At 50.2% G+C, this 27951-nt stretch overlaps 1 protein-coding gene across 1 annotated transcript; it reads right to left on the bottom strand.

The window, feature by feature from the left end:
- Positions 1-771: 771 nt before the first annotated feature.
- On the bottom strand, positions 772-27082 carry Calb2 (calbindin 2). The gene is made up of 11 exons (XM_048437272.3): positions 26901-27082; positions 16157-16233; positions 13365-13454; positions 11134-11214; positions 7782-7838; positions 7133-7210; positions 6642-6697; positions 6326-6365; positions 5760-5813; positions 4725-4796; positions 772-1474 (listed from the first exon to the last, which is right to left on the bottom strand). The coding sequence occupies exons 1-11, from the start codon at positions 26992-26994 to the stop codon at positions 1358-1360; spliced, it is 816 nt and encodes a 271-aa protein (XP_048293229.3). The 5' UTR covers positions 26995-27082; the 3' UTR covers positions 772-1357.
- Between the last annotated feature and the right edge of the window lie 869 nt (positions 27083-27951).

Here is a 27951-nt window from a genome sequence, read left to right as displayed (position 1 = left end):
AGTCACCCAGGGAGACTCTCGGTTGAGGAACTGCCTCCTCCATCAGATTGGCCTAGGGGCAATCCTGCAGCATTTCCTTGGCTAATGATTGATGTGGGAAGGCCTAGACCATTGCGGGGCGTGTCACCCCTGGACAGGTGCTCCTGCGCTGTATCAGTTCCTGCCTTTAGGTTCCTGCTTTGAGTTCCTATCATGACTTCTCTCAACTATAGACTGTAACATTTAATCCAAACAGGCCCTTTCCTCCCCAAGTTGGTTTTAGTCGTTGTGTTGATCAGAGCAATAGGATAGGAAATGAGAGCCATAGTGCTTTGAGGTCTTTTTGTGTTGTGTGTGTTCACGTCTGGCCAGGTGTGTGTCCATGGAGCTGGAGGACAACCTCAGGTGTCATCCTCAGAAATGCCACCCACTTCCTTACAGGCAAGGTTTCTGATTAGTCTAGGATGGCTGGCTAGAACCCCACAGGGATCTTTCTGTTGCTGTCTCCCTCATGCTAGGGTTGCGAGCGCCTGCCATTTTAACATGGGTTCTGGGGTCGGATGCAGGATAGCTTGGCCACCGGAACGATCTCCACCACAGCCTTATTTCTGTTTCTGAGGTTAGCCTCAAACTCACTGTGTATCCAAGGATGCCTTTGATCTCCTGATCCACCACAGCCTTAGGGAGTCTTAGGGGGTCCTAACCCCAACCAGGTAGCCTCAGTGCCCTTCCCACCCCTGTGGAAGACCCATCCTTAGTCACAGAGAAATGTGGCCCATGGCAAGAAGTGGGTGAGTGTCCACGGCAGAACATTTCCACTTTATTCTCTGTAAACTCTTCTTTGGTAAACAAGAAGACAAGAATCCCCAAGATGAAAAGAACACACAAGTCAAGAACACAAGAGGGCAATGGCCCTCCAGCACAGGACCTCTGAGAGGACAGCTACATCTTTAGCAAGCTGGTGGGCAGAACCTGGAAAATTCGGGGTTGGTGGTAGCCTGGGGCAAAGGTCAGGGGCAGCAAGAGGAAAGAGTCCATTCTGTTGGACTCAGAAGCCTAAATCATACAGCGAAGGAGCTCATGCATCACAGCGCAGAGACTAGGGGAGCTCCACCCGTGCCCCCACCCACCACCCACGTGACTGGTGATCCACGGCAAGCAGAACTGTCCATCTGGCCAGGGTTGGGCTGGGGCAGCTCGAAGGAATGCTATCAGCCACCCGCTCTCCTTTCCTGCTCCACAAGCTGGTGTGCGCAGGTTGCAGGGGTGGGGGAGGGTCGGTATTGCTCACTAGGTCTGGGAAGGAGTGTCAGAGAGACAGGATGTTGGGGGCAGGGTTTAGGGGAGGTGCAGAAGCAGCCCCTGTCCCTTCACCCCTTTACATGGGGGGCTCACTGCAGAGCACAATCTCCAGGTCCTTTCTGTAGAGTTTCCCCGCCTCAGCCAAGGACATGACGCTCTTCCTGTAGGTGGTGAGCTGTTGGATGTTCATCTCCTGGGAGGCAGAAAGAGGTGAGAGCAGACTTGGTGCAAGGCCTCACACAGAGGGGTTCCCTGTCCCCGCCACTGCCATGCGCACACTCACAAAACACGCTGAGCTGCGGGAACCTTCCTTTCACCTCACCTTAGGGTGAACAGTCAAGAGGGACAAAAAGCATGTCTCAGCAGTCAAATGGGAACACCAACAACCCTTGCCTCCAGGTGGGATGGTGACGGCCAGGTTGGGAAATGAATACACTTAGCATCTGTGCTGAGGGGTTCAGGGACAGTGGGGTACAGCGGTGACAGTTATGGTCTCTGTATGAGTCAACTCTACCCCTCCACTTCCCTAGAACTCCATTTACTCAGGGCAAACTTAGGTCTCTAGGTAATGGAGACAAGGTCAGGAAAGGCCCCTGGCCCTGTTTCCAGGCCTCCTGGACCATATGTCCCTAAGCTGCCTCCATTTTAATCAAGGAGGGCTTGCTTATCTTCTGTCTCCTCTAGCAACAAAGCTCACCAGCTCTCCTGTTCACAGGCTTCCTGTGGTCTTTGGGGACCACTGAGGTAGAGAGACCATAAACACATCCTGTGGTGCATATAGACCAGAGGCCAGTTTAAAAAAAAAAGTAAACAGGACCACGAACACCTGAGTCCTTACGTTAAATAGGCATCATAATAATTGCCTAGGATACAGATGGTCCACGGGTCTGGCATACAGCAAGGTCACCCTAGCAATGGCGGAATGATTATCTTTTCTTCTCATCTCCGGCTCATTCTCTCCCTCCCCCTTTCCTCCACGCTTCTCCTCCTCTTAAGTGTTACTACTGTTTTGCATGGTTGGGATTCAAAGCCAGGGCTTTTCTAATGCTAGACAAATACTGTACCACCAAGCTGCACCCCCAGGCCCCTTTCCTTATTCTTTTTTTGTGTGGTAAACATTGGCAGATATCTTAAAAATACACTTCCCCTTTCATGTTGATGGGTCCTTATCTCAGTTCTGCTGATGAGAAAATAGAAGGATAAAGGCTAAGCCACTGACTAAAAGGCTGGATCACCGCATCAAAAATATATCTTCAGTCCCGGAGCCTCAAGCTCAACCTACTTACCTCACCTCCCTGTGTTCTGTCCCTCTTTCACGGGGTTCAGCTGTCAGTGTCTGTCTTATATAGTTCAGAGACAACCTCTCAAATCAGTGATTCCTAGTCGCATGCACTGTCCCCACCCGAATCCATTCTGAAAGCCTCTCTAGAGTGAGGAAGACCTTCCCTAAAGTTGTGAGGTCCCTGGAAAGGTCATGCACACTGTGAGAGGGATATGTGCCTCAACTATCAACCCCAAACTTGAAAACAGTTTCAGCGGGGAGTATGGCAGGGAGGGACAGCCTAATTCTTACGTCTTGGGGTTCCTTTCAAAACTTGGGAAAGGCCTTAGGTTGCTACCACAGCCTTAGGAATGCCACGAGCTATTGAAGTTTAGCCCCTGCAGGAGTCTCCAGCACGAGTCTGCTTAGAGACCTTATCATAGCCAAGCCCGCACCCTTAAAACGAGGCTGCACCTGCTGTGTGAGCTCACCCAAAACGGCCTCTTCCCTGCCCAGCTCAGGTGCTGAGACTCAGTGACGCAGCTTCTCCTCTGATTCATCCTCTCAGCGTCCAGGTGCCAAGCCTGGGGCTGGCACATGTGGAAGGCTCCCATGTCAACAGCCTCTATTAACACCCTCTTCTCCCACCTTCAGGGCTGCTCCAAATCCTAGCACCCGACTCTTGGCTTTTGTCTGCACAGCTGAGGCCAACCTGTGCAGCTCTGTGCTCTGTTCCTCACACTGACTAAGAAGGAGCCCAGTGAGTTGATGACCATGAAGTGCGGGCCGCTGAGGTTTAACGCACGTGTGCGGAGTTTACCAACCTCACGCATTAGGCGTGGCCTTATAAGGACTAATAATGCTTCATTAATGCGATTCAAGCCAAAGATGGTTTTTCTTGCAGCCTCCTAATATTCACTGGAGCACATACGGCTGCATAAATGATTTTCTGTTGGGATTCAGTGTTAGGAAAGGGGTTTGCTGGGTTCTAAGACTGGCTCTAAGAAGGCTTTCTTCTTCCAGGACCCATCTGAACCCTTATCACTTACATTAAAATGTAACGGAAGTATGAACTCAATGAAGGCTGTTACTCAGAGTGAAGCCGCAGGACCAGAAAAAACCCTTGCAAAGAGAGATAAATGAACCCAGAGGCTGCAGTGATTTTTTTTTTCTGAAACTGAACATTAAATTTAGCTCTTATTTGGCGGCCAAGGCGGTTGGACAGCTCGAGGAGTTACAGAAGGTTTGCCATCTAATTAAAGCTAGCAGCCGTCATTTTCTCTGTGAAAGCCATGGTCTGGCAGGTGAAGGAAGACGGTGGTCGATGAGGGCTCCTGCCTTCTGGTCGCCATTCCACCTGATCCCTTCCACCCAGGGTTTGGAGGTGGGACGCCTCTGGAGGATTCCCAAGCGGCAGTACCAGGCACAAAACTGATTTTCTCAGCCTTTACTTTGAGAGAAACAAACTCTTCACTAATTCCCTTCTTGCTTCTTCCCCAGTTCTAGGTTCTGCAGTTAATGAATTCGGGACAGTCCTTTCCCCTGTGGGCTTCTGCCCTCCAAAATCTCTCTTTGTGTTAAAAGCTTTTCATGATGGCCACTTGGCTGGTACCTCTACAGGATGGGCTATATCAACATGGCCACCACCTCATAGCGTCATCATCCATAACAGGCAACACATAGAAGCAACACGTGGGCAAAGGTGGCAAATGGGTATAGACAGAACGGTTTACACATGGAGGCAATTATCAGTCAGCTCTAAAAGAGGGAGAATTCTGAAGTGTGACGACATGGGTGAGCCTCGAGTTCAGCATGCTGAGGGAAACGAACCACAGAGTAAGCATGTTTCTCCCCTTCTGTGTGGCACCCACGGCAGTGACACCGACAGATGTAGACTGCAGTACAGCAAGAGATGGGAGAACCGGGTTGCTGTGGGTGTGGGGTTTCAGCTTTCCAGGATGAGAATTGCAGGCATGCTGCTGCTTACACAGCGTGATGGATATACTGTATGTATCCGACAGTCTTTAAAAGGGTTACAATGATGAACTTTGCTATGTGTATTTTAAGTCAATCATCCTGACAACGACAGCTCAGCCCACAAACTGCCACTGCCCTGTCACCTCAGCTCAGAGATGAGAGAATTCATTCTCAGCCTTTCCCAGCCCTGGGCTCATTTCCTCACCTTCTTGTTCTTCTCATACAGATCCTTCAGGAGGGCATCCAGCTCATTCTCATCAATGTAGCCGCTTCCATCCTGAGGGTGGCAGCAGAGAGTTGTCAGCGCCGTGCTCTGAACTCCAGCCCCAGTCACCCTGACCACAGCTCTTTCCCCAACCTGGCCTGTGGGTGCGCCTGTGACTGTGTGTCTGTGTGTGCATCTGTGTGTGTGACTGTGTCTGTGTGTGTATCTCTGTGTGTGCGCCTAATCTCCCCGTTTCTCCGTGCAAAGACAAGTGTTCAGACCATACAAGGAGAGAACAATGCACTTTCTGTCAACACCAGTCCACCATCGTTCAGTACAAACTCCTGGACTCCTCTTCTGCTGGTGTTTCTCATTTGTATTGTGATACAAATGAAGTCCCAGAAGCTTAGAGTTAACTTAATTAATTGTTAAGTCAACCTCCAACCCTCTCGTTATAAAGGAGACCACCAGAGCCACACGCGCAGGGGTCAGCTAAGATTGGGGTGGGACTAGGAGGTGATTCTCACCTCCAGAGTCCCAGAAAACAACTGGCTGAGCTAGGTATGGTGGCACAAACACCCCAAGCCTGTCGGTCTAGCACTCGATAGGCTGAGACAGGAGGATGAAAAGTTTAAAGGCGTCTCAGCCTGCACAGCAAGACTGTCAGAACTGAAACCAAATCAATTAAAAATAAAAGATGGAAAAAACAAAGCAACCAAACAAATAACGGACTCTACTGCTGTCTCATCGCCACGCCCTGACTCTGGGCACCACCTTCCTCCGTTAACTCTTAAAAACCAACACACAAACCCAAAACCTGTTTTCTATTATATTAGTAAGAAATCAGATCTGTGGACTCCTGCAGGTCAGGAATCAAAGAGCGCCATTTGCCTTCCCATGTACCAGAAGAAAGAATCCACAGGCCCAGGTGAACCCTCTGGAAAGCGGGTCTCCTCCTACGGACCAAGCAGTTCTGGCCATTGCCACCGCAGGTGACAAGCTTCTGCTTTTCCACCCCATACTCTTCCCTCTCACCTTGTCATAAAATGTGAAGATGGCATTGAACTCTTCTGAGGTCAGCTTCATACCCTGGAAAAGACCAAAGAATTAAAGAGACGAATCCCCAAAGTGTAAGTGTGGGGGAGTGAGGTTAATGTGTAAGAAATCATATAAGTTTGCATGACTCTGTGTGTGTGTGTGTGCGTGTGTGCATGCATGTGTGTGTGCATGTGTGTACACATGTGTGTGCATGCATGTGTGTGCATGTGTGTGCATGCATGTGTGTGCACATGCGTGTGCGTGCGTGTGTACACATGTGTGTGCATGCATGTGTGTGCATGTGTGTGCACATGTGTGTGCACATGTGTGTGCATGTGTGTGCATGCGTGTGCACATGTGTGTGCATGCATGTGTGTGCATATGTGTGTGCATGCATGTGTGTGTGTGCATGTGTGTGCACATGTGTGTGCATGGATGTGTGTGTGTGCATGTGTGTACACATGTGTGTGCACGTGCGTGTGCATGCGTATGTGCTGTTGGAGCAAAGGAGGCCAGAGAGATGAGAGGATGGAGGAACTAAAAGAAAACAGAGACATTGGTACCTGAAATTTCAGCAGGAAGTTTTCTTGTACTGGCAAGAGTCTGGAAAGCCAACATTAGAGCAGAGATTAGAGGACACGCCATGGGCAGCAGCCACTCACACAGGGAAGCAGGGCATAGAGGCAACATCTGTAGCCATAGGCACGGTCACAGAGCACTTTATAACCAGGAGTTAGTTAGGGTGTTAAAAATACATAAATAAAAGAAACGGACAAAGTGTGGTATCAAGATTTCCAGTTCTAGCTGGTTTTGTTTTGGGCTCAGACAAGGACAGCAACACAGGCCTGTTCAAAGTGACACCAGGGTGGGCGTCATTACCTGGACATCTCGGAGAGGCCCAGTTTGCCATCTCCATTCAGGTCAAACATCCGTAGCTGTTGGGAACAGAAAGAGGTGACAGGGTTATCTGTCTGACCTTCTCACATCAGGGCCTCCACCTGCCATTTTTTCCTCTGGGGTCACTTGAAGCTAGGGATCCGCAAGGCCCAAGTCAGTCACTGGGGGGAGACAGTGACGATTAAGTACCAGCTATCTCTCCCCTTCTGGGGGTGCTGAAATACAACAGCCATCACTAAAGGCCCGCCCTCTCAAGGTTCATCCTCTCCTGGAGCTCTATCAGTTCCCATGGAAACAGAGAACCCCCTACCCCAGTATCACTGTGCTTTGGGAATAAACTCAATGAGGACCACCAAGGATGCATGCAGCTATGAACTTGCGTCTGCCGCCATGAGTCATCACACATAGGCCTGAACCATCAGTAGGGCTGGGAGCCCATAGCCCACACCAGAAGGGGCCATGCTAACACTTACTATGGTCTGGGTGTACTCCTGAAGCTTAGGTTCATCATAGGGCCGGTTGGCCTTCTTCAGGAGGTCAGACAGGAACCCCTGGAACACCAAAGGCCTCTTCAGATCCCGACTTGCTCACTCAGTCCCTCACCTGTTCACTTATGTATTTATTTAGACAAAGCTAATCTTGGAGATCTACCAATACATAGCTTACATTTCTCTTCTCAAATCCTTTATCACTTGCAGTATGACCGTAAAGGCCTCTAACTGACTCCTGGGTACATACAACCTTGCCCATAGAATAGGTGGTAGAGACTGGCTCTGACTCCCTCCTCAGAACACAGGGCCCAGGTGTGCCCAAGGATCACTGATTTCCCAGAGGAATTGGGGAAACTGTGTAAGTTAGATAGCCAGTCTCCTGGGATTTCCTCAGGGGTACCTGTATTAGAGGGTGGTTTGGCTAAATGCTTGGTCCTGTAGCTCCCCCATTGCAGGCACAGGACTTCTGAAGTTCAACATCTGTGCCAGGATCGAGTACCCCTAAGGGACTACAAGCCCATGTTCCTCAGCCAACAGCCCCTTCCTCCCTGGTTGTCGAGATCCACCAAGACTCTGGCCTCAGCTTTCTTCGCCGCGTCCTCTACACCATCGCTAAGGCCACCAATCATACCTTGAGCTCATTGGCTTCGATGTAGCCACTTCTGTCTGTATCATACTTCCGCCAAGCCTGCAACAGGAATGCCAACCTATTTATAACATGTGTCAAACCCTGCCACCTTCCCCTGTTCTCTGTAATGGGACGGATTGGGACTTGGTGTCTAAGGCTGTTAAGGGTCCTCACTCTACCAGAGGACATGAGAGTCTCTCAGTCAAGGCCACACCGAAAAGGGGGGAAATCGCCTGGATGAGATCTCTTACTTAAATCTGAGACAGGCTTAGGCCCTCTTTTGTATTTGCTGCTTGTTTTGTTTGGTGGGGGAAGTATGGTGTGCACATCATTGCGTGCCTGTGGAGGCCAGGAGACAACTTGTAGAAGTTGTCTTCTCCTTTCAACGTGTGGGCTCTGGAGCTTGAACTCAGGTCATCAGACTTGGCAGCAATCACCCTTTGTCATGGAGCCATTCCACTGGCCCCTGGGTCCTCTTTCGGATCAAGCTGTAAACTAGGGTTGACCTTCTCTAAGTGCTAAGCAGGCAGCTTTGTTCAGGGACGTAACAAGGACCTAATGGAGCTTAGGTTTGCTTTGGGTTTGAGGTTTTCTTTTTATCGAAGAGGAATGAGAGATGAGGCAGGGGTCTGAGGAGAACTCTGGAAGGAGCCGGTGCTCCTCTATCCCTCCATCATGATGTCTTCAACAGGTGTGCTCAGTGGTGAAGCAGACTCGGCAGTGCAGTTGTCTATTTTAGACTGTTCCCCAAACACCGCCCCTCGACCTTCCTTCTCCCCTCCTCCCTTCGCCCTCTCTGAGAAGATCTTCCATCTTCCACTCTCAGTCCATATGGTTTAAGGAATATCGCCCGCCATCTCCAGAGTAGCACGTGACCTAGGCCTCTGGTCTCCCCACTCCAGTCTGAGTTTCTTCTTTGGTGAAGGTACTAGGACCTGGGCCCAGCTTGCCGACCACAGCAAGAGCATTCTTTAACTCCTTCGTAGACAGTCTCAGCAGTGGGACACCGTGAGGATGGACAATCTTCCGGCCTCCAGCCCAGCTGGCATCCTGACTGAGTTCACAAGCCATTCTAGACCAGGGCCACCTGGGGAAGCTGACTGAACTACACTGTTAGATAACAGGTCTCTGTTGCATGAATGTGTTATGCGTGGGGGATAATTTGTTACATAGCAACAGGTAGCTTACCATGTTCTGAGAACACGGGTCCCATAGACAAGGGCTCTGAAACTATCAGGTAGGGGATGAGGAGAGAGGGCAGGGAAGGTACTGCCTGGGTTCACGGCAAAGAGTCCCAGGGAACCTTGTTCCCCAAGTATTTGGTTTATTTTTTGTAATTCATAATTTTTTTTTCTAGGTTTCTTTCAAATTTTGTTCTTTTGACTTTTCTGCCCATCATTCCTGGCTCCAAATCTACACACAAATACCATCCACTCTGGGTTTCTTGAGAGGGGGAAAAGGTTAAATCTCTTGCTTAAATTTCCCTCCAGCATGCTTCCACCTCTCTATGGGTGCATCCCCCGTTGACAAGAGTGTTAGAACTTAGAGAGAATTTAGGGCAGTGGGTCTCAGCCTGTGGGTTTCAATCCCTTTGGGGGTCGCATGTCACATATCCTGCATAATATTAGATATTAGATAAATTAGATATAAATTAGAATTCAAAACAGTAGCAAAATCATAGTTATGCAGTAGCAATAAAATATGGTTGGGGGTCACCACAGCATGGGGAATTGTACTAAAGGGTAGCAGCATTAGCAAGGTTGAGAAACACTGAATTAAGGTCCTTCTTTTCTATCAGAAAAAGAAAAAGATGTGTTTTTTTTTTCTAAGTGTCCTGAGCACTAGGACACTTAGACTTGTTTTTTTTTTTCAATTATGAGACACAAGCAAATCCATACAGCTTGGGCAGCTGTCACCCAGTCTTCTGCAGGGCAGTGTCCAGACGCTGTCCTAACCACAATCCTGCAGCAGGTTTTACCCCCGCCTCCCCAAGCCCACCTTGCTCTATGCAAGCACTGGGCTCTAAGCTCTCAACTTCCTTTCCCTTCCACCAAGCTGACCCGATTCCCATTTGCAGAAAGGAGTTAAAGAGACCTGGGCTTTGTAGAATCTCAAGGAAGGTCCTGAGGTGTTCCTAAAATTAGATGTTAAGTGTTGTGCTGTGCGGGATGCGGTCTACGGGGGAGCACAAGCCCTGCAAGGCTTCTGAGGGACCATTTCATGTTTGGAGATGTCAAGAATGGAAAGAATGGCTAACCCCAGGAAGGGGTGGTTCTGGGGTGGGAATCCCAGGAGGTGTGTGTGTGAGAGTGAGGCTGGGCTGGCTCTGCAAATATTCCCGGGTTTAGAAGAGCAAAGGCATGCAAGAGAATAGCATTGTGTCACATGGAGAGACACTACAGAGAGTAACAGAGAGAGAGAGGGAGAAGGAGGGAGAGAGAGAGAGACGGAGAAAGAGAAAGAAGGAGGGAGGGGGAGAAGGGAGAGAGAGGGGGAGAACGAGAGAGAAGGAGAGGGAGAAAGAGAGAGAGGAAAGGAGAGGAGAGGAGAGGAGAGGAGAGAGAGACAGAGAGAGAGAGAGAGAGAGAGAGAGAGAGAGAGAGAGAGAGAATTTGCTTCTTTTTAAGCATCTCTGATTCTTCAAAGCTACCTGCATCCCCGCTTCCAGACCAGAGATGGAACAGGGACCAATTTCCACATCTCTATACAGAAAGGAATGGGTAGACACAGCCCTATCTTCCTTTCCTATTTCCTCCCTGCTTTCCCATCCTTCCTCCCCTTTCCCCTTCCTGCTTTCCCTTCTGTGTTAGGAACGAAGTCCAGGGCCTTGCACATGGTGGGCAAGCATCCACCACTGAGCTACATCTTCAGCGCTACCCTTATCTGTTTTCTATAGAAAAAAAAATGGACCCTTGCAAACATTGCCTTCGGACACATGCTAAGGAGGTACCAAGACAGCCAAAAGAGCTGAGGAAGGAATTCAGAACATCAGATACTGGCTTACAGAGTCTTGTCATCGCAGAAAAACTTGATAAAATCTTCTAAAGCATCATAAAATTAAGGACATATCTCATGTTTGGACGAGCTGCACTGAAAGGAATGACTCTGGAAACCTAAGAAGTGGTTCTTTCCAACCTGGGGATCTCACTGAGGCATGAGTTCTGATTCAGTATGGTGGGGCGTCTACAAGGACTCTGGTGATGTGGCTGATGCTGCTGTTACCACCCGTGCACAGACCACACCTCAAGTAGTAGGGCCCTGTGGTTAGCATCTCCAGGGATTCTCTGCAGGGTCAGGGCAGGCCTTCTCTGTACCCAAGAGGAAGGTAGGTCTCCATAGTGGAGAGAAGGCTCACCTCCATAAACTCGGCGCTGGAGCCCACATGCTGCCTGAAGCACAAAAGGAAATTCTCTTCCGTCGGCAGGATCTGTGCCAGCTGGGAAAAACCGAAAACCGCATCAATATGGGGCCAGGGGTGGTGGGGGTCATGACACGGACATCAGGGAACAGAGCCGGCTTTCCCACAGGAAGGATGGGAAATGGCTACCGACAGGCGCTTATGGAAGTCAACACTTTGCTCTATATCATTTCCTTTCTTGACAACAGAAGCTGGCAGCTCTTCTAAGGGATAGAGGGTTCTAAGAAGAGATCCCGGGTTACCCCAGTCTTTATGGTAAGGGGCAGCTTGACAGACAAAAAGAGCACTCCTTTAAACTGTGGCTACCCAGACTAGAAAGAGCACTTAGGGGAGGACCCTCCCCGAGTGTTTAAAACCTGTAAGAAGTGCAAACTGATGTAGGTAGATGGATGGATGCCTGGGATGGCCTGCCTTACTCCAGGAAAGGGATCGTTATAGGTACGTTGGTTGTTATGGTAACAGCACGGTCCAAAGTCTAAACATCTCTTTGGGATGTTGTTGTATTGACTGCAAACTAACACTTTAACAATTCCATTCTTAAAAACTGCAGATACCCACCTTGTATCCAACACAGCTGGCAGCCTTCGTAACTGTTCCCCCCCACTTCTCTCCCAGCATCCCAGGGCTAAGGCAAATCCTAACAAGTTTAACTAAATGAGAAAATCCTGATTGGCTTTTGGAATAGGCACATGACCCAGTCTGGCCAATGACATGTGAGAGGAGGGCTGCTGTGGATTGTGGGAAAGGTTCCCTTGTACTTAAAGGGGGACACGGTCTGCAAACGGACATTGTTGTCTGTGGATGTGATTTCTGGGATGTGCAGCCATCTGGTCACAAGATTGGTTAAGACAATGGTTTTTTGGAGCAGGGGACAGAGCCAAGAGAGGCAGAACCAGAGCCAACCTTGACCATGGCCTTACTCAGTAGTGTCTCTTGACCTAAATGAGGAATGAGTAAACCAAGGCCAAGTGCCACACGTGACCGGAGCCTTGTTTGTAAAGTTCTAGCGACACATGCCCCCCCCCACTCTCTTGCTTATTTCTAGGGGCTGCTTTCCTGTTACAGTCGCAGGCAGCATTGAAGAGTTAGGGGCCAAGACTCCACACCCATCAACCCTGAGACATTACTTATAGGTTATTTCTATTAAAGAAAACGTCTTCTGACCCCAAGATTTACAACATGGGCATGTATGGCATGTCTAGCCTTTTAAATTGGGTCACAGTGTCGTTCCTCAGTGGCCTGAAGGGAAGCTGCCTGCAGGACTCAACTTCCCTTGCAGGTGAACTGCCCTCAGCTAAACTCTGAGCTGTCCTGTTCCCCGTTCAGTCCCCATCCCCATCCCTGCCCCCCCCATCCCCGTGTCGTACCCCCGCCCCGTCCTCGTGTCCCCCTGCTCCATCCCCGCACCCACCCCTACTTTGTCCCCGTGTCGTCGTGCCCCCTCCCCGCCAGGGAAGGTCTACGGTTCCCTCAGTCTTTGGATGGAGCAGCCTGTACTCAGTGACGTACTGACTTGGGCCTCTGGGTGAAACACAATCTATGGCACACTCTAGAGAGCTCTATCTGAGGTAGGCCAAAGCAGAGGTGGTATCCCCGCATACCTCTCTCTCTGCCCTTCACAAATCATCCTCTCTTCCTTTCGAGTCTCTGTCACATGCCATAACCCCAGAATCTCTGTCTCAAACTTTGCTTGTAGAGAACCTGGTCTACGGTAGCATTAGAACCAATCTATCCTGGAAGAACTAGGCTCTAATTCATGTGCTGAAACCACCACACTGACCTCGGGACCACGGGTCATAAACCAGTGATCATAGCTCTCACACCTATTTATGTGTAAGTCTGGTTATAAATGCGTGTGCATGTGTGTACATGCAAGCATGTAGGAATTACATGGAATATGTTATGCATGTAAATTATCTACATAAAATACATGTTAAGTCTTATTTTGAGATGCCTACTTCTGCTAATCAGTCTTCCTGCTGTCTGAAGCTTGGTTTATCACACATTTGCAGCTTCTGTCACTCCCTCTTTCCTTGGGTGACACCCAGAGAAAGCCCCGTTTGTTCTGCTTGGTTGGCTCAACTGCTCGGGTGGCGATGTCTCAGGCTGTGCCTGAGCGTAGGGGAGGCACAGGGACTTCGGCTCTCAGCCAGCCCCATGGCTCTCACCTCTGCCATCTCGATTTTTCCATCTGAGTTCTTGTCATACTTCTGCATGAACTCCTTCATCTTCTCTCCAAAGTTGTCACTCTTTGACATCTGCGGACAGAGAGAGGAGGCTGATCTTGCTGCCCTGTTATGTAGGGGTGAGGCACTCGGTGAAGCGGAGCTGGGAGTCATTTCGTGTCCCGGACACATGACTCAGGAACCGGAGATACCAGAGCTCAGAGGGTCAGTCTCTACCTTAGGTCTCACTCACAGGACTATGAAAGGGAGGCGGGACACATGGGCATGTTCTGTACCATGTGATTGGATGCACCCTTTGACCCTTGAGATGGGTTGAGCCACAGCTCCATAAGGGGTCTGGAATGATGTCCACCACTCGGATGTGAGTTACAGCTTTTAGCATAACCCAGCTCAACCCATTATTCCACAGAAGGTTCCAGCCACCAATACAAAACGAACCGCTCATTTTCCTCTTCAAAGACAAGTCCACGGTTCTGCAGCGTTCCTATCTGAATTCTTGCCAGAAGGAATGTGAGGACATCACACAGCTGAGGGAAAATCGAAATCCTCCCCTCAACTATTCCAAGCATAGAAAAATAAATTACTTACTAGGAGTTCCTTTAGCCCATTACCCCTCAACGTAAGCACAGTGGTCTCCTGATGGTTGGAACCTTTTCCTGGTGTGGGGTACGTCTGAGTTGTCATCTGCACCAAGGAGCTCTTTCTGATCCTTCGTCAATGTTGCAGCCCCCACCCCATGCACATCTGCGCTTCTCCTTCAGTTCCCCGAGGACTTCCTCTGGGGTTTCATGCTCCTTGGAACTGGCCCAAGAGAAATCCTACAAATTCTAAGAGCTTTTCTGGATTCCTTCTGTGTCGCCTTTGGAACCTAATCTCAACTTACCAATATCTGTCAGTCAGTATTTATTTATATTTACAAATATGCAAGTGCTTATTTGTACTTATTTGTTGGCAAGTACTTAGCATAAATGCGGGCAACCTATGAGAGGTTTACCATGGTTCCCAGTGAGCAAGTTATCTCTGCATCTCACACATAAATGGAATCCAAGATGCAGCGACTTCCCTCAAGATCATCCAGGTAAATGTGGGCAGAAGTTGAAAGCCTCCCTCCAGCTCCCAAAGTCTTTTTGTTTTCTACCACATGGCAGATGCTCAGGGAACCAACCAGTCCTGGATGAGAGCGGCTGGGATTGCCATGGACAGACTCGGGAGTCACCCTCACGCCAGCTGAGGAAGAGGATGACTAAGAAAAGAGTGCTTGGGTTTGGCTCTCTCGTCTCAACACATTCCTCTGCGAGTCCTGGATCCCACAGTCATTCTGAAGCTGTGGTTCCTCTAACCCGTGCTCACATCATCCCAGCAATGAGGGATGATGTAAGAACTGTTGACAAATGCATCCCGGCATCGCCCCCAGCTCTCTTAAGCCTGTGGCTTTGGCATGCTTCTCTCCGGGATGCTTTGCTGAGCATTGAGCCTGGAGCTCACACGTAGCGAACTTCTCTTAAGAAGAGAGCTACTAAGTAGTAGCTCTAAGTAGCTACTAAGTAGTAGCTACTAAGTAGTGGGCAAGACGTCGGGTGGGAAGAAAGAGGCAAGAGACAGTGGGACCCGTAGGAAGGAGTGGGCTCTGTCTAGACACGGACACAACAAACCAGCCCCAGTCGGTATTTCGCATAGCTCTCCCAGGAGGTTTTAGCAAACTCAGAAGGGCCAGGTTGGTACTGGAGGAAATAACATTCCTATTATAGGGACTGGATCATGAACTGGAGTCACTGTATACAGGTCAGAGTTCTCGACTTCTCCATCACTAGGGCACACAGTATGTATGGTCAGGGCTCAGAGGAGACTACTGAGAAGCCCTCGACTTTTCTCCAGGTCCTTACAGGGGAGCCAGCCTTTGTTGGTCTAGAACACTGGCTTCTGCTCCTCATTCTCCACCAGGGAACATTTGATAATGTCTAGGACATCAGCTGTCCTCCAGGTCCTTACAGGGGAGTCAGCCTTTGTTGGTCTAGAATTCTGGCTTCTGCTCCTCATTCACTTCCAGGGGACATTTAGTAATGTCTAGGACCTTTTTTTTAAGATGGGGGTCTCACTATGTAGATCTGGCTGTCCTGGAACTCACAATGTAGACTATGGTGGCCTCAGACTCACAGAGATCTGCTTGCCTCTGACTCCCAAGTGCTGGGATTAATGGTTTGCACCATCACATCCAACTTAGGACATGTTTATTGCCATGACTTGGCTATCTATGGGTGGGTACAAGGGTTTGGCTAAACACACTACAATGTAAAGACATCCCTCACGACAAAAATTATCCAGCCACCGATGTCCACAGTGTTGAGGCTGAGACACTGTCATTTAGATTGTAGGTGTTTGAGGTCCTCTGAGAACCCCATCTTGAGTTATAAACCCTCGGGACTCTGGACTTTGTCTCCTGGAAAAGATATATACATGCATACATAAACACATACCTGTGTAGTTTGGGGAATTTTTCAACTTTGGCTTTCTTAATGGTTATCTCTCTAAGACACCCAAGGAGATTGAGATGAGGTATTCTTAGGGGGAAAACCCGGCTTTTATATATATATATATATATATATATATATATATATATATATATATATATCCTTACAAATGAAAGACTCTTAAGTGTCAAGACCAAAGAGACCCCAGATCTGCTGACTGCATGCATCACAAGACAGGCCATTCTCATACTTGGATAGGTCGAGGCGACAGAATTCCCCAGGCACAGGGGTGAAGTGAAGCCTTACCATGCCAGAGCCTTTCCTTGCCTTCTCCAGCTCTTGGAAGAAGTTCTCTAGCTCTTTGCCTTCAATGTACCCGTTTCCTGTAAAGACAGATGAAAACAAATGGAAAAGACTTAACCTTCAAGCTAAATAGTAAGACTAAGGGGAGGAGGAAGATGCCAACACCACGGAAAACGTTGTTCTGCTAGTCTGCAAACAGGTGTCTTGGCCGGCCATGTTAAGTATGGGTCCTTGTCCTCAGGGCACTGGTAGGCATACGTGCAAGGTTAATAATGAGTGTCCTTGGACTGTTCAGCCAGCAGCTACAGTGCACTGGAGGGACGCACATCTGGCCAGCTGGCAGAGACAGCTGCTGTTCATGAGCAAGCACTGAGCGCTGGAGGTTCCTCAGGAAGTGTCATCTGCATCGGGACTTGTCAGCAGGGGACAGGCCTGGGCCTGGGAAAGAATTGGGTTTCTGGGGTTGAGAAGGTATTTAGAGTCGGGTTCTTCCAGCACCCACCTGGAGCCTTAGAGTGTGGCATTCTTTGGGAGTAGGATCTTTATAGACGTCACTTTTTATGAGGGAGTCAAGGCAGAGAGAAAACAGGTAGAAAGTAGAGTGACGTATTTCCAAGCTAAAGACCATTTGTGAGCTTACTGCTGCCTCTAGAAGCTGAGGCATGTAACAGATTCTCTCCCCACAAAGCCACACACACACACACACACACACACACACACACACCTTGGTTTCAAATGTCTAGGCTCAAGAACTGGAAAGGCTTTCTGTTGTGTGAGGTTACCCAATCTGTGGTACTTTGCTATGACCATCCTGAGAAACAAATGTAGAAGGGAACCATGAAAGAAAATTATTTAGCCCATTCCATCTGCAGACTGGGTTATTATAATTAAATAGTTCTGCTTGCTGCTGTTTGAGACGTCTTACCTTGCAGCCCAGCCTGGTCTCAAATCACTGCTTCTGCCTTCTAAATGATAAGATTATAGCCATGTGGCTTGCCTGAGATTTTTTGGAAGTAGGGAGGAGCACACATATACTTATGTATGTGTGGGGGGTTGTGTGCACCCATGTGTGCATATATGAAGACAAATGTCAGTCTTGTGTGACTCCCTCTATCATGTTCCACCTTATTTTTTTGAGGCGAGGACTCTCACTGAACCTGGATCTGATTATCTTGGCTGGATCAGCTGGCCATAGTGACTTTAGGGATCTACTTGTCTCTCCCTCCAAACTCTGGAGCTACAGATGAGCACAGCCACATCTGGCTTTGCTCTGTCTGCCGGGGATCACACTCAGATCCTCTACTTCTGCAGCCAGTTCCCCAGCTACTAAGTGGGAGTTTTGTATGCGAACCACACAGCCTATTATGAGGGTGTCACCAATATCAGTGTTGTTTGAGCCCAGTTGTTGGCGTCTAAGTGCAAGATGAGAAAGGACCCAAGGAAAAAGTGCAATGACCAGAAGCAGCTCTGACTTCTCTGAAGATCACACGAGTAGGGAGGGGTCATTGAGATTCTGACAACTGGAGCCTGAACGACCCAGACACCAGTGCAGAGCTTAGCTAGTGGCCAAGGTCACTGGTCTGGGCTAGCACTTATAGGAGGGAACTCAAACAGGACTAAGGCAGCGGTTCCAGGATTTACCGCACATTGGAATCCCTTGAGGATCATTAAAAAAAATATGGATGTCTGCCTCTCACCATTAGACATTCTGATACTACCAGCTTGGGGTGTGAACTAAGATTGTGCCTTCTTTTTAAGACTCCCAGGTGGTTTCCCTGCGGGGCAGCATTAGTCAATCACTAAAGTCAAGCTCCACATCTGATCAACAGCCGGAGAGCAAGGTCCTCGTAGAGGAGGCCCAACTTGAATCGTTAAGAAAGCGGTCACGTTCTTCAAGGGCATATGAAATTGCAGACTTAACAAAAGAACAACACAGAAACATTTGCCTTGGCCTCTGTGGGGAGCATCGGGGTGGGAGGATCTCTCTGGTCTCCCTTCCTAGTGCCCCTGAGGTCTTGACTCCCAAATAAATAACCTTGGAGGCCATGCTTCCTGGGGAAAATGCTTCAATAAATATAGTGCCGAGAGAATTGCATGAGATGAATTATGCATTTATTTTTGTCCGCAAGGAAAAGGTGATTACTGGGTTCCTCTGGGATGAGGCAGTTGTCTTTTCTTCTAGGATATTCTACAAAGTTCTTCGGGAGAGTTGGAAATTCACAAGAGGATGGGGCTTGTTGGCCAGCTGGGGTGGGGGTGGGGTGAGCTGGAGAACAGAGGTTTTGGTGATTAGCCACCGAGTTGGTGCCTAGTAACTTTACTCTCCCGCTGTGACCTGACAGTTGTCCCATGGCTTAGGTGAAGCTTCCCTGTGGCTAGGAGCACAAAGCCTTAGTCTCTACACTCTCTCTCCTCCTTCTTTACAGGTTAGGCAGCGTGGTAGGAAGCCGAGCTCAGCTCTGAGGCCATCTGCAGCTTCCAGAAGCCCGAGGCTAGGGTGGGTGGAATGGGGGGGGGGCTTAGAGCTGATGAATTAGGGTTCATGATATAGAGGCCACAGGGACCGGGGCCAGGGTCCCAGGTCAGGTACGTGGATGAGCGTGTGTTTCCTGGGGGTGTTAGAAGGTGGTTGATGGGAACTGGAAGGAGAGGCAGCCACGTGAGGAGAAAGTCTTCACTCAGCTCCGCATAGCATTCCTTACCAAAAGCCCTCACCTGGGCCTGGCTTCACACGGCTTTGTCATTTCTCTAGACCCTGTACCTAGGGGATTGGCCCTTCCCATATAGGGACCAACACCATTTTCTCCTCCTGTGACGCCCAGACTGTGAGCATCGCCTCTCCGAACCTCAGTTTCTTCAGCTATAAAACGAGAATAATGATAGAGCTTCCTTCTGTAACTGCTTGAGAGAGGCAGCTAAAGAACCATGAACTTAAGGTGCTGGCCCACAGCAGTACTTGGGAGGGCAGGAGGATCAGGCGTTGCCCCCTTGATGAGAATGGCCAGTAACTTTGCCAATATAAGCCTGAGCTGGCTAGTTGAATCTGTGTAGTGAGGCCCTATCATGGACCAAACAAAATCAGCAACAAAGACGCCAAGAGAAAACGAAATGTGTCAGCTGTCATTACCTCCATGGTTCCTGCCTCTGCTCCATGTTAGTAACACTTGGGTTTTGGACTACTAACTGATGATGTAATGGAATAGAGGTGATTTTCCCAAGGACCTTTGGGCAGGATGGCTAAGAAAGAACTCTCTGAGAAGTCCCAGACAATCAGAAGAGAGAGAGAGAAGGAAGAGTAAACTTGGAGGCAGGGAGAGGGGGCCAGGAGCGGAGATGGTGACTTGGCACCAAGAAGCCCCTTTCCTGGATACAGAGAGCAGCAAGCGGGTTCCCACACGTGCTGGGGCGCGATAAGAATCTCCCTGTGTGTCTGAACAAAAGGAGAAAATTGAGCTACATGCAGCAGGCGTTCATGTTTCAAATTGAACAACAGCTCCAAGCTGCAGACATGGCCCTGTTCCCACAAAGCACAGAATGAACGGGGGTTGTGACTAGCCTTGAAAAGCCAGACGAGCCATTGACAGTGGAGAGTGAGAAGTGGGGGGCAGATACACAGGTGTCCACTGGGGGCACAGATCTTCCCTCTAAGGCCATCCCCAACCATCATTTAGCTTTCCTGGAAAGCTGGGGTACAGGAGCAGTTGGCCAACATCTTTCTAGGCAAGAGGCTCGCTTTTTCTGTGACCTTGTTACAGTTGTGGGGGGGGGCAAGCAAGTCTCATGTGGATGGGCATTGATAAAGATGTGGTTACCATAGTAACCATCATTACTAGCCTCCTTCCAACTATGAACACGAGGGAGAGGGGGCTGAGAGGAAGCTGGGGACCTTGCATCCTTCCTGAGCCTACTTTTGTTTCCATATTTCAGCACCGTGTACCTCAAAGCTAAGGACAGATAACATTTCGTTATCATTAATCTGACCATGGAGGATTGGAAACTCTTGACTGAACGGTGCTGTACCCCAGAAAGGTTTATCTGTTCCTCCCTGAGGTTTGTATGTACAGATTTTCTGAGGTGAGCAGGCAAAAGGTACCCAAGAAGGAGGAGGGACTGCTTTCACAACTGTCCGTTGCTCTAGAACAGGTCAATTCCGCTGGGCCTCAGTTTCTCTCTCAAGCGGGCCAAACAGCTCAAACCCCTTCTGCTTTACAGATCCATCAGGAGAGCCACACAAAGTGATGTTTTGGAAACATCCTGGAAGCTGCAACATCTATAAGTGGAAGGCATCATTTTTTCATTTCCCCACCTCCTCAGCCCTAAAGGTTTCTGACAAGCACCGCTCTCTTTAGGGTGCTGGTTCTCAACTGGATACCTGGGGCAGCTTCGACAATGACGCCTTTGCCTGGGTTCTGCACCAGGTGTTTTCTGATTTAATTGAGGCGGTGCGGGAGCCTTTCAAGCTCCCACGGCTGGTTGTACATCTCAGACATGGAGGTGTAGAGCCATTGCCTGGGGATCTTGTTTACAGTGAAGTACCACGGAAGAGCTGACTGCTCCTGCGTGGTGTGTGGACTGGTGGCAGCCTGGGAACTGGTTAGAAATGTGGACTCCAAGCCGAAGCCGGATCAGTGTAGAGTGAGACAAAGCGTGTGTGAGATATTAGTTTGGATTCCTAAGCCCCGCCCCCAGAAGGAGCAGACTCATAGGCCCCTCCCTCGGCTTTCTGCTTCTCTGGGTGAGCTGTTTAACCAGACCTCAGGTGCTCTCTGATTGCATGTGGCTAAGTGTGCCCAGGGGACTTGTCAGTTAGTTTGCAGAGCAGGCACTGGCCATTTCCAGAGGCCTTCTCCTTTCTGCCTTGCTCGCTCTCTAGGTTTCTATACCACCCCCCCCCCCACCGACAGGTGCTATTAATCCCACCTTGGAGGAGAGGACTTGGTGTTGGGGGTTTCCATCACCCTGCTAACAGAGGCCACAACATCCTTTTGTTCATCCCAGGGATAAGGTCTGTCCATAGCTGTGCTTGCCTGGATTTCATTATCCATCATACATACATGTATGTTCCCCACACCTCTTCTGGTGGCTCCGGGGGCAGGGGGATGCCCCAGAGCCGCAGCTCATGGGAGAATGCTTGGATACTCCCATTTTAATCTACTTTCAGGCTGGGCTACTTTGGAACGGAGCTCAGGAGCTAGGATGGGTCCCCTGAACCTGTGGACAGCTGGCAGCCTGACGCTGGGCTGAGTCCCAGGCATGCGGAGACCAGAAGGAAGGGGCAGATTGAGCAAGAGGTAAGACTGCAGAGAGCCAACGAGGAGGGGAGAAGGCTAGAGCCTGAGGCTCCAGATGGGGCGGCTGGGCACAGGAGGGCAGCTGATGCAATCCACCAGGGGGGATGCCAGCCGGCCAAGCACTGCAGAGGCCCCGTTCTTGAAGAGTCTACTGCCTGCTCTATTAATTCTGGCTCTGTGGGAATTGAGGAAGATTTCCCTGAGGGGTCTCCTGAGCCCCAGCAACTTCCCCAAGGGCCTTAGCTAGTAAAACTACCTATACCTGAAGTGGGAATAAGCAAAATAAAGCAAGGGAGGGACATAGGGCATCTGGGTTGGTGGCTGCCTAGGCAAAGGCCGGCTGAAGGAGCTTGTCAGTACAAACACTCCACCCCAGCCCTGCTCCTTGGTTGCCTCTCGGGGGAGCCCCAGCTGTGCACAGACCCAGCTTCCCTATTCCTGGCTGGTGCAATCACAGTCCAAGAGGCAAGGTGATGGCTACCCAGAGGATGCGTGGCTCAGAGCTGATATGCTGTCTACACTCCACACCAAAGGGGACCGTTAGTGAAACAATTAGCCTGATGGTGAAAAGGACCCGGGGACTAGGCAGTCCACAGGAGCTGCCCCAAGTGAGGCCGGAGGCTTTCCTGACACGCCTTTAATGCTGATGCCAAGCCCTGCCGAAATGTCTACAGGGTTCACTACTGAACAGAAGAAGGCCTCTTCAAGCACATAACACCTTGGTCCCCAGACCTAGACCTAGACCCCACTGACTGTAATAAACTGAGACTCAGTGTGTGTGTGTGTGTGTGTGTGTGTGTGTGTGTGTGTTGCTGAGGCCAGAGGTCAACCTTGAGTGTCAATCCTCAGGCGCCATCTTTTTGTTGTTTGTTTTGTTTCGTAGGTTTTGTTTTAGGTAGGGTCTCTGGCTGGCCGGAAGCTGGCCAGTGATTTCCAGGGCGCCCTACCTCTCTAGCCCCACCTTGGGGTGACAAGTGTAATCTTGTAGTATGACTTTTTTTTTTTTTTAATGTGGTTTCTGAGGGTCAAACTCAGGTCTCCATGCTTGCAAAGCCAGCACTGTATCATGAAGTCATCTCCGCAGCCCCTTCCCGTGGTTTCTATGAGTCTGTGATGAGCTTAGGAATAGTAGTTCTGTTGAATTGTAAACATCGGAGTCAACGTGTCAACACTTCATGTCCACTGTGCATCTGGTAGCCTTGTTTTCACAAGTCTTCCTGCATTGCGTGTGTGTGTGTGTGTGTGTGTGTGTGTGTGTGCATGTGTATGTGTATGTGTGTGTGGCTGGGGATGGTCTTCTACATCCTCAGCATCCCTTTCCTATCCCAGCACTGTTTCTCCAGCGCTGCCTCTGTCAGCTGATGCTGTTCATTTTCCTCCCCTGTTCCTCCACTAGAAATAGAGCTGGCAGTGGGGGGGCCTCTTGGAGGGCCTGCCTGGGCATCTGGTTCTGGTCCTCAGTGATATGTGGTTTTGCAGGACACTCCTGTTAGAACCACTGGGTTTAGGGGGAGAAGAAGAGCCTGGCAGAGCCCTTATTGTACTGCAGGGTCCTTTTTATTATTAACTTCCAAAGTCCTCAGTGTAGCAGAGCTCTGAGTCCCACACAGAGAAGGAACAAGACTCAGTCCTTAGGAAAGGCTTTGAGATGTTAGCTCATCACAACTGAAGTGGATAAGCCCAGAAGACACTAAGTAGGTCTCCGTACCTGTAGCTAGGTACACATTCTTTGGGGATAGAAAATGTCCATAAGCTTATTTCCTTCTTACGTAGTAAAATCAGCTTACCTTTGAGTTTTGCTATAGTCTTAAAAGTAACACTTTTGGGGACCCTCTCCCATGTTTGCACAGACTCCATCTCCCTTTGATGCACTATTCTACGGCAGAGCTGAATATAATCCACTTTGGGGGATTTAGTCTCAAATAACTCCTTTAATAGGCTCTTTTGTTTGTATTCCTTTCCACATACAACTATACTATATAGGTTACATAGATCCTCTATTATATACAGGATGCAAAATATATTCTACATATTATATAGGATAAAGGCTTGGACCAAGTGAAACCTCTCTTGGTTTCTTGGTCCATGGATGTTGACTTGCTCCTGGCAGCGTACTCTTCTTTCTCTTCTGCATTCTGATTGCTTCTAGAAGATTGGCAAGAACCCCTCTCTTTCTCTGCTGAGCCAAACGTGGCTCCTCACAGGTTATCTGTGGTCTAGGAACCTGGTAACATCTGTCAGAACTAGCCAGAGAGGATATATGCACTCTGTCTGGGGCATCCAGCCCTCAGCCGCCTGGTTCTCTCTCTCTCTCTCTCTCTCTCTCTCTCTCTCTCTCTCTCTCCTCCCTCCCTCTCCTCCCTCTCTCCTTCTTCCCTCTCTCCCTCCCCCTCTCTTTCCCTCCCCCCTCTCCATCTCTTCCCTCCTTCCTCCCTTCCCTCTCCCCCTCTCTCTTGCTCTGTCTCTCCTCTTCCCCCCTCCCCTTTCTTACTGAGTTGCTGATGGTCAAACCTAGAGCCTGGGGCATGCTAGATAAGCATTCAGCTAAACAGTGCGCCTCGGAGCCTCATCCCATCTCTTTTTACGTTTGATTTTGAGTCAGGGTCTCACCACGTTGCCCAGGCTGGCTTGAAACTTATTCTGTAGCCCAGGCAATCTTTGAACCTGCAGTCTTCATCCTGAGCAGCTGAGTATCGGCCCGTGCTACCAGGCTTCACGGCCACTTGGATCTTACAGAGTTAAAGAATTGTTGACAAAGTGACCAGGAAGCAACAGAGTGAAGATTTCAGATACTGTGTCTCTGACACGTAGGAAAGCCCCAGAGCCTGCAAAGACATAGGTTGGCTTGGCTGCCACCTCACTGATGCCCGCCACTGCAGCAGAGAGACTTCCAGTGCCTACCCTTGGTCAGTGAGGGCGAGTCAGGCTTGTATGTGGAAACTAGAAGAATTCTCTGGCCATTTCCTGTAGCTCCTCACCCCCCCCCCCAAATGTCTGCTCTTCCCTCACCACTGCCAGTGACCTCTTTGAAAACACCCTTTTTAGGATGAAGGAACTAGGTAGTGCCCCTTCTTTCTGACTGAAATGGGCTGAATAAGGGTCACCACCCCCAGCCCCAGCCTCCAGTCCTTCTCTCGCTGGATCAAGGTTTTTTCTAAAGTGTCTCCTTTGTTTACAAGAGTCTAGAATAGTCGGGAGGTGGCTCCTCTCCCTGGTGCCTGTCATTAACTGGGCTCCAGTGAGCTCACTCCAGGGACCCTGTGAGTCGTGGAGAGTGTCCCAGGGGTCTTTAAGGTACTGAGTAGCAAACCTCTCATAATGGATCCTTAAGTCTCAAACAAAAGCCAGCGCAGGTAAGAGAAAGGCTCAAACAGGGCCAGGGCAGCTCAGGGGGTGAGATGTTAGGTGCTGCAACCTTGGGATGGTCAAGAGCCCAAGGAGAGGGCCAACCACAAAGGCACAGAGAAAGGCAGCCCCAAACTTCTAGGTTCCTCAGTGGAATTCCAGTTTGTCCACACAGGCACTTGGCGAGTCACATTGCTTTTGTTTCTGGTCCCACCTGGGACTTTCTCGAGGAGGTGTGTGGGTGCCTCCAAGGATCCCTTTCTGGGATTAAAAGAATCACCCACCACCTCCAAAGCTGGACTGAGGACCTTTCGTGGGCCAGTGTACACTGTACAAAAGTCCCCTCTCCCTACCCCAGGAGTCCCCTAGGAATGGAGACCTAAGCCTCAGCTGGAAGCCAGCATCACCAAGCCCTGTGTCAGCTTCCTCATCTACACAAGGGGCATCTGCCCAGAAGCATCCCAGAGTGGGATTCAAAAGGGGGCAACCGTTTATAAAAAAGTGTGGTGTCTCAAAACAGACCTTAGCACAAGGTTTTCACGATGATTGAAAGGGCTACTGGTTGTCCCCAGGGGAAAGTCGGCTGTTTATAGCTGACTCATCTAGCGGGAGCCCGGTGGCATAACCTTGACGGCTTGGTAACTTTCCTTGACTCATTCGAGTCTCCAGCGCAGACACACTGGCCAAAGCATGTCCCGCGCAAAGCAAAGCTGCCGGACTGCAATGCTCTTGGAGCCCTTTCGGTCCCGGGCGGCAGGAGCAGGGAAATGAGATACAGCCCCTCCTCGGTCCCATTTTTCAGATTGAGCAACTGAGCCACCGCCTTCAGTAATCCTCAGGCAGATTATGCCCTATCCCCGGATATCTAGGCACCTAGTCCTGAGCACCTCCAGCTTTCTCCGTAGCCTCCAGGGAAACGGAGCCTCACCTATTGGCACCCTCGGACACTAACCCTTTCCTTCCCACAGCACTGGGAGCAGAGAGGCTCTCTGGGCACCTGCCTTCAGACTCTGCCAAGGGGATTCAGACAGAAGGGAGAGAAATCAGGGAGTTACCAACTGATAAGACTCTTTCCCACCCCCTCCCTCTCAGTCTCAGGATAAACGCCCCGAGCTGCCACCCTGCCAACAGGTCTGAGATGCTAGTTCGTTCTGGGTGCTACCTTAGCCGGGGCATTGGAGAGTAAATTAAAATGGCTTTTTTTCCCTCTTTTTTTTTTTTTTTTTTTTTTGAATGATGGAACCGTCTCCAGCAATATCAGAACCTGGGAGTGGGGGCAGGGGAGAGATCAAGGGTTGGGGTGGTGGTTATGTGTGCTCTTTGTATACTTGAGTATTGTAGACACTTGGAACCTCAGGTGTGGGAGTCACCTCCAAAGCCATTCACCCCGACCTCACTTTTGGGGTTGGTCACTAAGAAGACCACTGTAGGGCAAAGTGTTGGTCACAGGGGTGTTTAAGAAAATCACCCCCATCCACAGACAGTCACTCAGGGTACCCGAGTCTCTACCATCAGGCAGCAGGCTGGGGGCTAGAAGCAGGGGCCTCCCTACCACACCCACATACTGGTAGAGTTGGAAGAAGGGTAAAGAAATTCCTGGTTTGTTAGGAGCCCCCAAACACATTCTCTGCTCCTGCTCCTGGCCAACCAGGCCACCAGATTCAGAGGAGACCTCCGAGTTTCCCTTCAGGATACCCATCCTATACTGACGATGGGGGTAAGGAGCAAAAGGGGCAACCTGAGTGGGGTTTGGAGACCTGTGGCTACAGGGCTGGAGGCAGAGCGTTAGCTTGAAGTGAAAGGTGGGGAAGGAGGCAGGGGAATCCTGGAGAGCCCCCCCACCAGCCCCCCACAGGCCTCCTCTCTGGGAAAGCTCAGACTTGCTAAGAATGTGGGCCCTGGGCACCCTGCATTGGGAAAACTTACTGACAGTTGTCGCCAGAGCAGCTGGGCGTTTCCCAAACTCAAGACCCCAGTAGGCTCTGCCACCAGAACAAACCCCCTGGGGGAGGGCAAATCATCCCTGCCCACATTGAGTCTTGCCCGTGACCCCTTTGCTAACCTCAGGTCCCCGGGGGTCAACAGATACAGAAGTTGGGAGATTTACTGACCGTCTGCATCAAAGTGCTTCCAGATTTCCAGGAACTGGGATGCTGTCAGCTCGGCCAGGTGCAGGTAAGGGGGCTGCTGCTGCGGGCCAGCCATGGCAAACCGCTCCTGGAGATCTTAAGCCGCTCAGCGTTGTCACCCGATGCCGCTAGGCTCTGGTTCTCGCTCTGGAGCTGCGCGCCACGCTGCCTTTATAGGCTGCCCGGAGCTGCACTGCATCGGGCCATCGGCAGGGGGCGCGCACACTCAGGGAATCGCGCAGGGCGCGGCGCGGCGCGGCGCTGCACGGGCGGAGGCCCCGGGCTTCTCTGCCGGGGTTCCTGGGGGTCTCCGAGAGAGTCTTCTAGGAGATTCCTGGGTGCCTGCTGGGGACACCACATACTTTTCGGTGGAAATGGGAGAGGCTGCTCCTGTCTTCCTTTCTCTCTCTTGAGGACATACAGTTACTAGCCGCAACAGTAATATTACTAACGTAGCAAAGCTAAGATTTGAACCCAGAACCCTTTCCACGCCCTCTTACTCCTTCAAGAGGGGTGGGGTGGGGACAGAATTGAAGGAAAGAGTTTTCAAGGTTTATACTGTAAGTGGGCAGCTGGAATCTGCACGGTGCAGGGAGGAATCAGATAGGGTGGAGGACGTAGTTCCCTGTGGGGTACCTCCCTTTTCCCCTCCGGTATTTGCCACATTCTGAGCTTTCTGTCAGGACTTTCTAGTAGGACTGACTGTCCAGGGAGTGGCAGACTGGAGCCTACGGTTCCATGTGTGAACCTCACCCACCTAGGTCATGGTAGTTGGGGCAAGTCTACTCCAGTAGGTAGAGAACATTGAACTCTAACCCAGGAATGCTCTGATCTTCTCAGACAAAAACGGAAGCCCCCACAGACAGCAAGCACACCGCCAGTCCCCTCAATCTGAGCCTCGGTCCCACAGCCTCCCCACCTCTGAAGGTCTCAGTTTTGTAGTGTGTGCTAGCCTCAGGGACACCTTACCTTTAGAGCGACAGCGGTACCGCCCCTGAAAAGAAGGACACAGACGTGAATTGGTGCTCATTAA

Source organism: Myodes glareolus, chromosome 22, assembly GCF_982192425.1.
Source record: "Myodes glareolus chromosome 22, mMyoGla1.1, whole genome shotgun sequence".
NCBI lineage: Eukaryota > Metazoa > Chordata > Mammalia > Rodentia > Cricetidae > Myodes > Myodes glareolus.
The sequence above is the reverse complement of the archived record's forward strand: the minus strand, read 5'-3'. Positions and strand labels throughout refer to the sequence as shown.

Bases quoted from the DNA above. Each gene is read 5' to 3' on its own strand.
- Calb2 (XM_048437272.3), bottom strand. From the start codon at position 26,994: ATGGCTGGCCCGCAGCAGCAGCCCCCTTACCTGCACCTGGCCGAGCTG. The intron at 7,839-11,133 runs GTGAGCCTTCTC...TTCCTGTTGCAG, and splicing joins CCAGCGCCGAGTTTATGGAG to GCTTGGCGGAAGTATGATAC. The intron at 5,814-6,325 runs GTACCAATGTCT...GGTCTTTTCCAG, and splicing joins ACTTCCTGCTGAAATTTCAG to GGTATGAAGCTGACCTCAGA.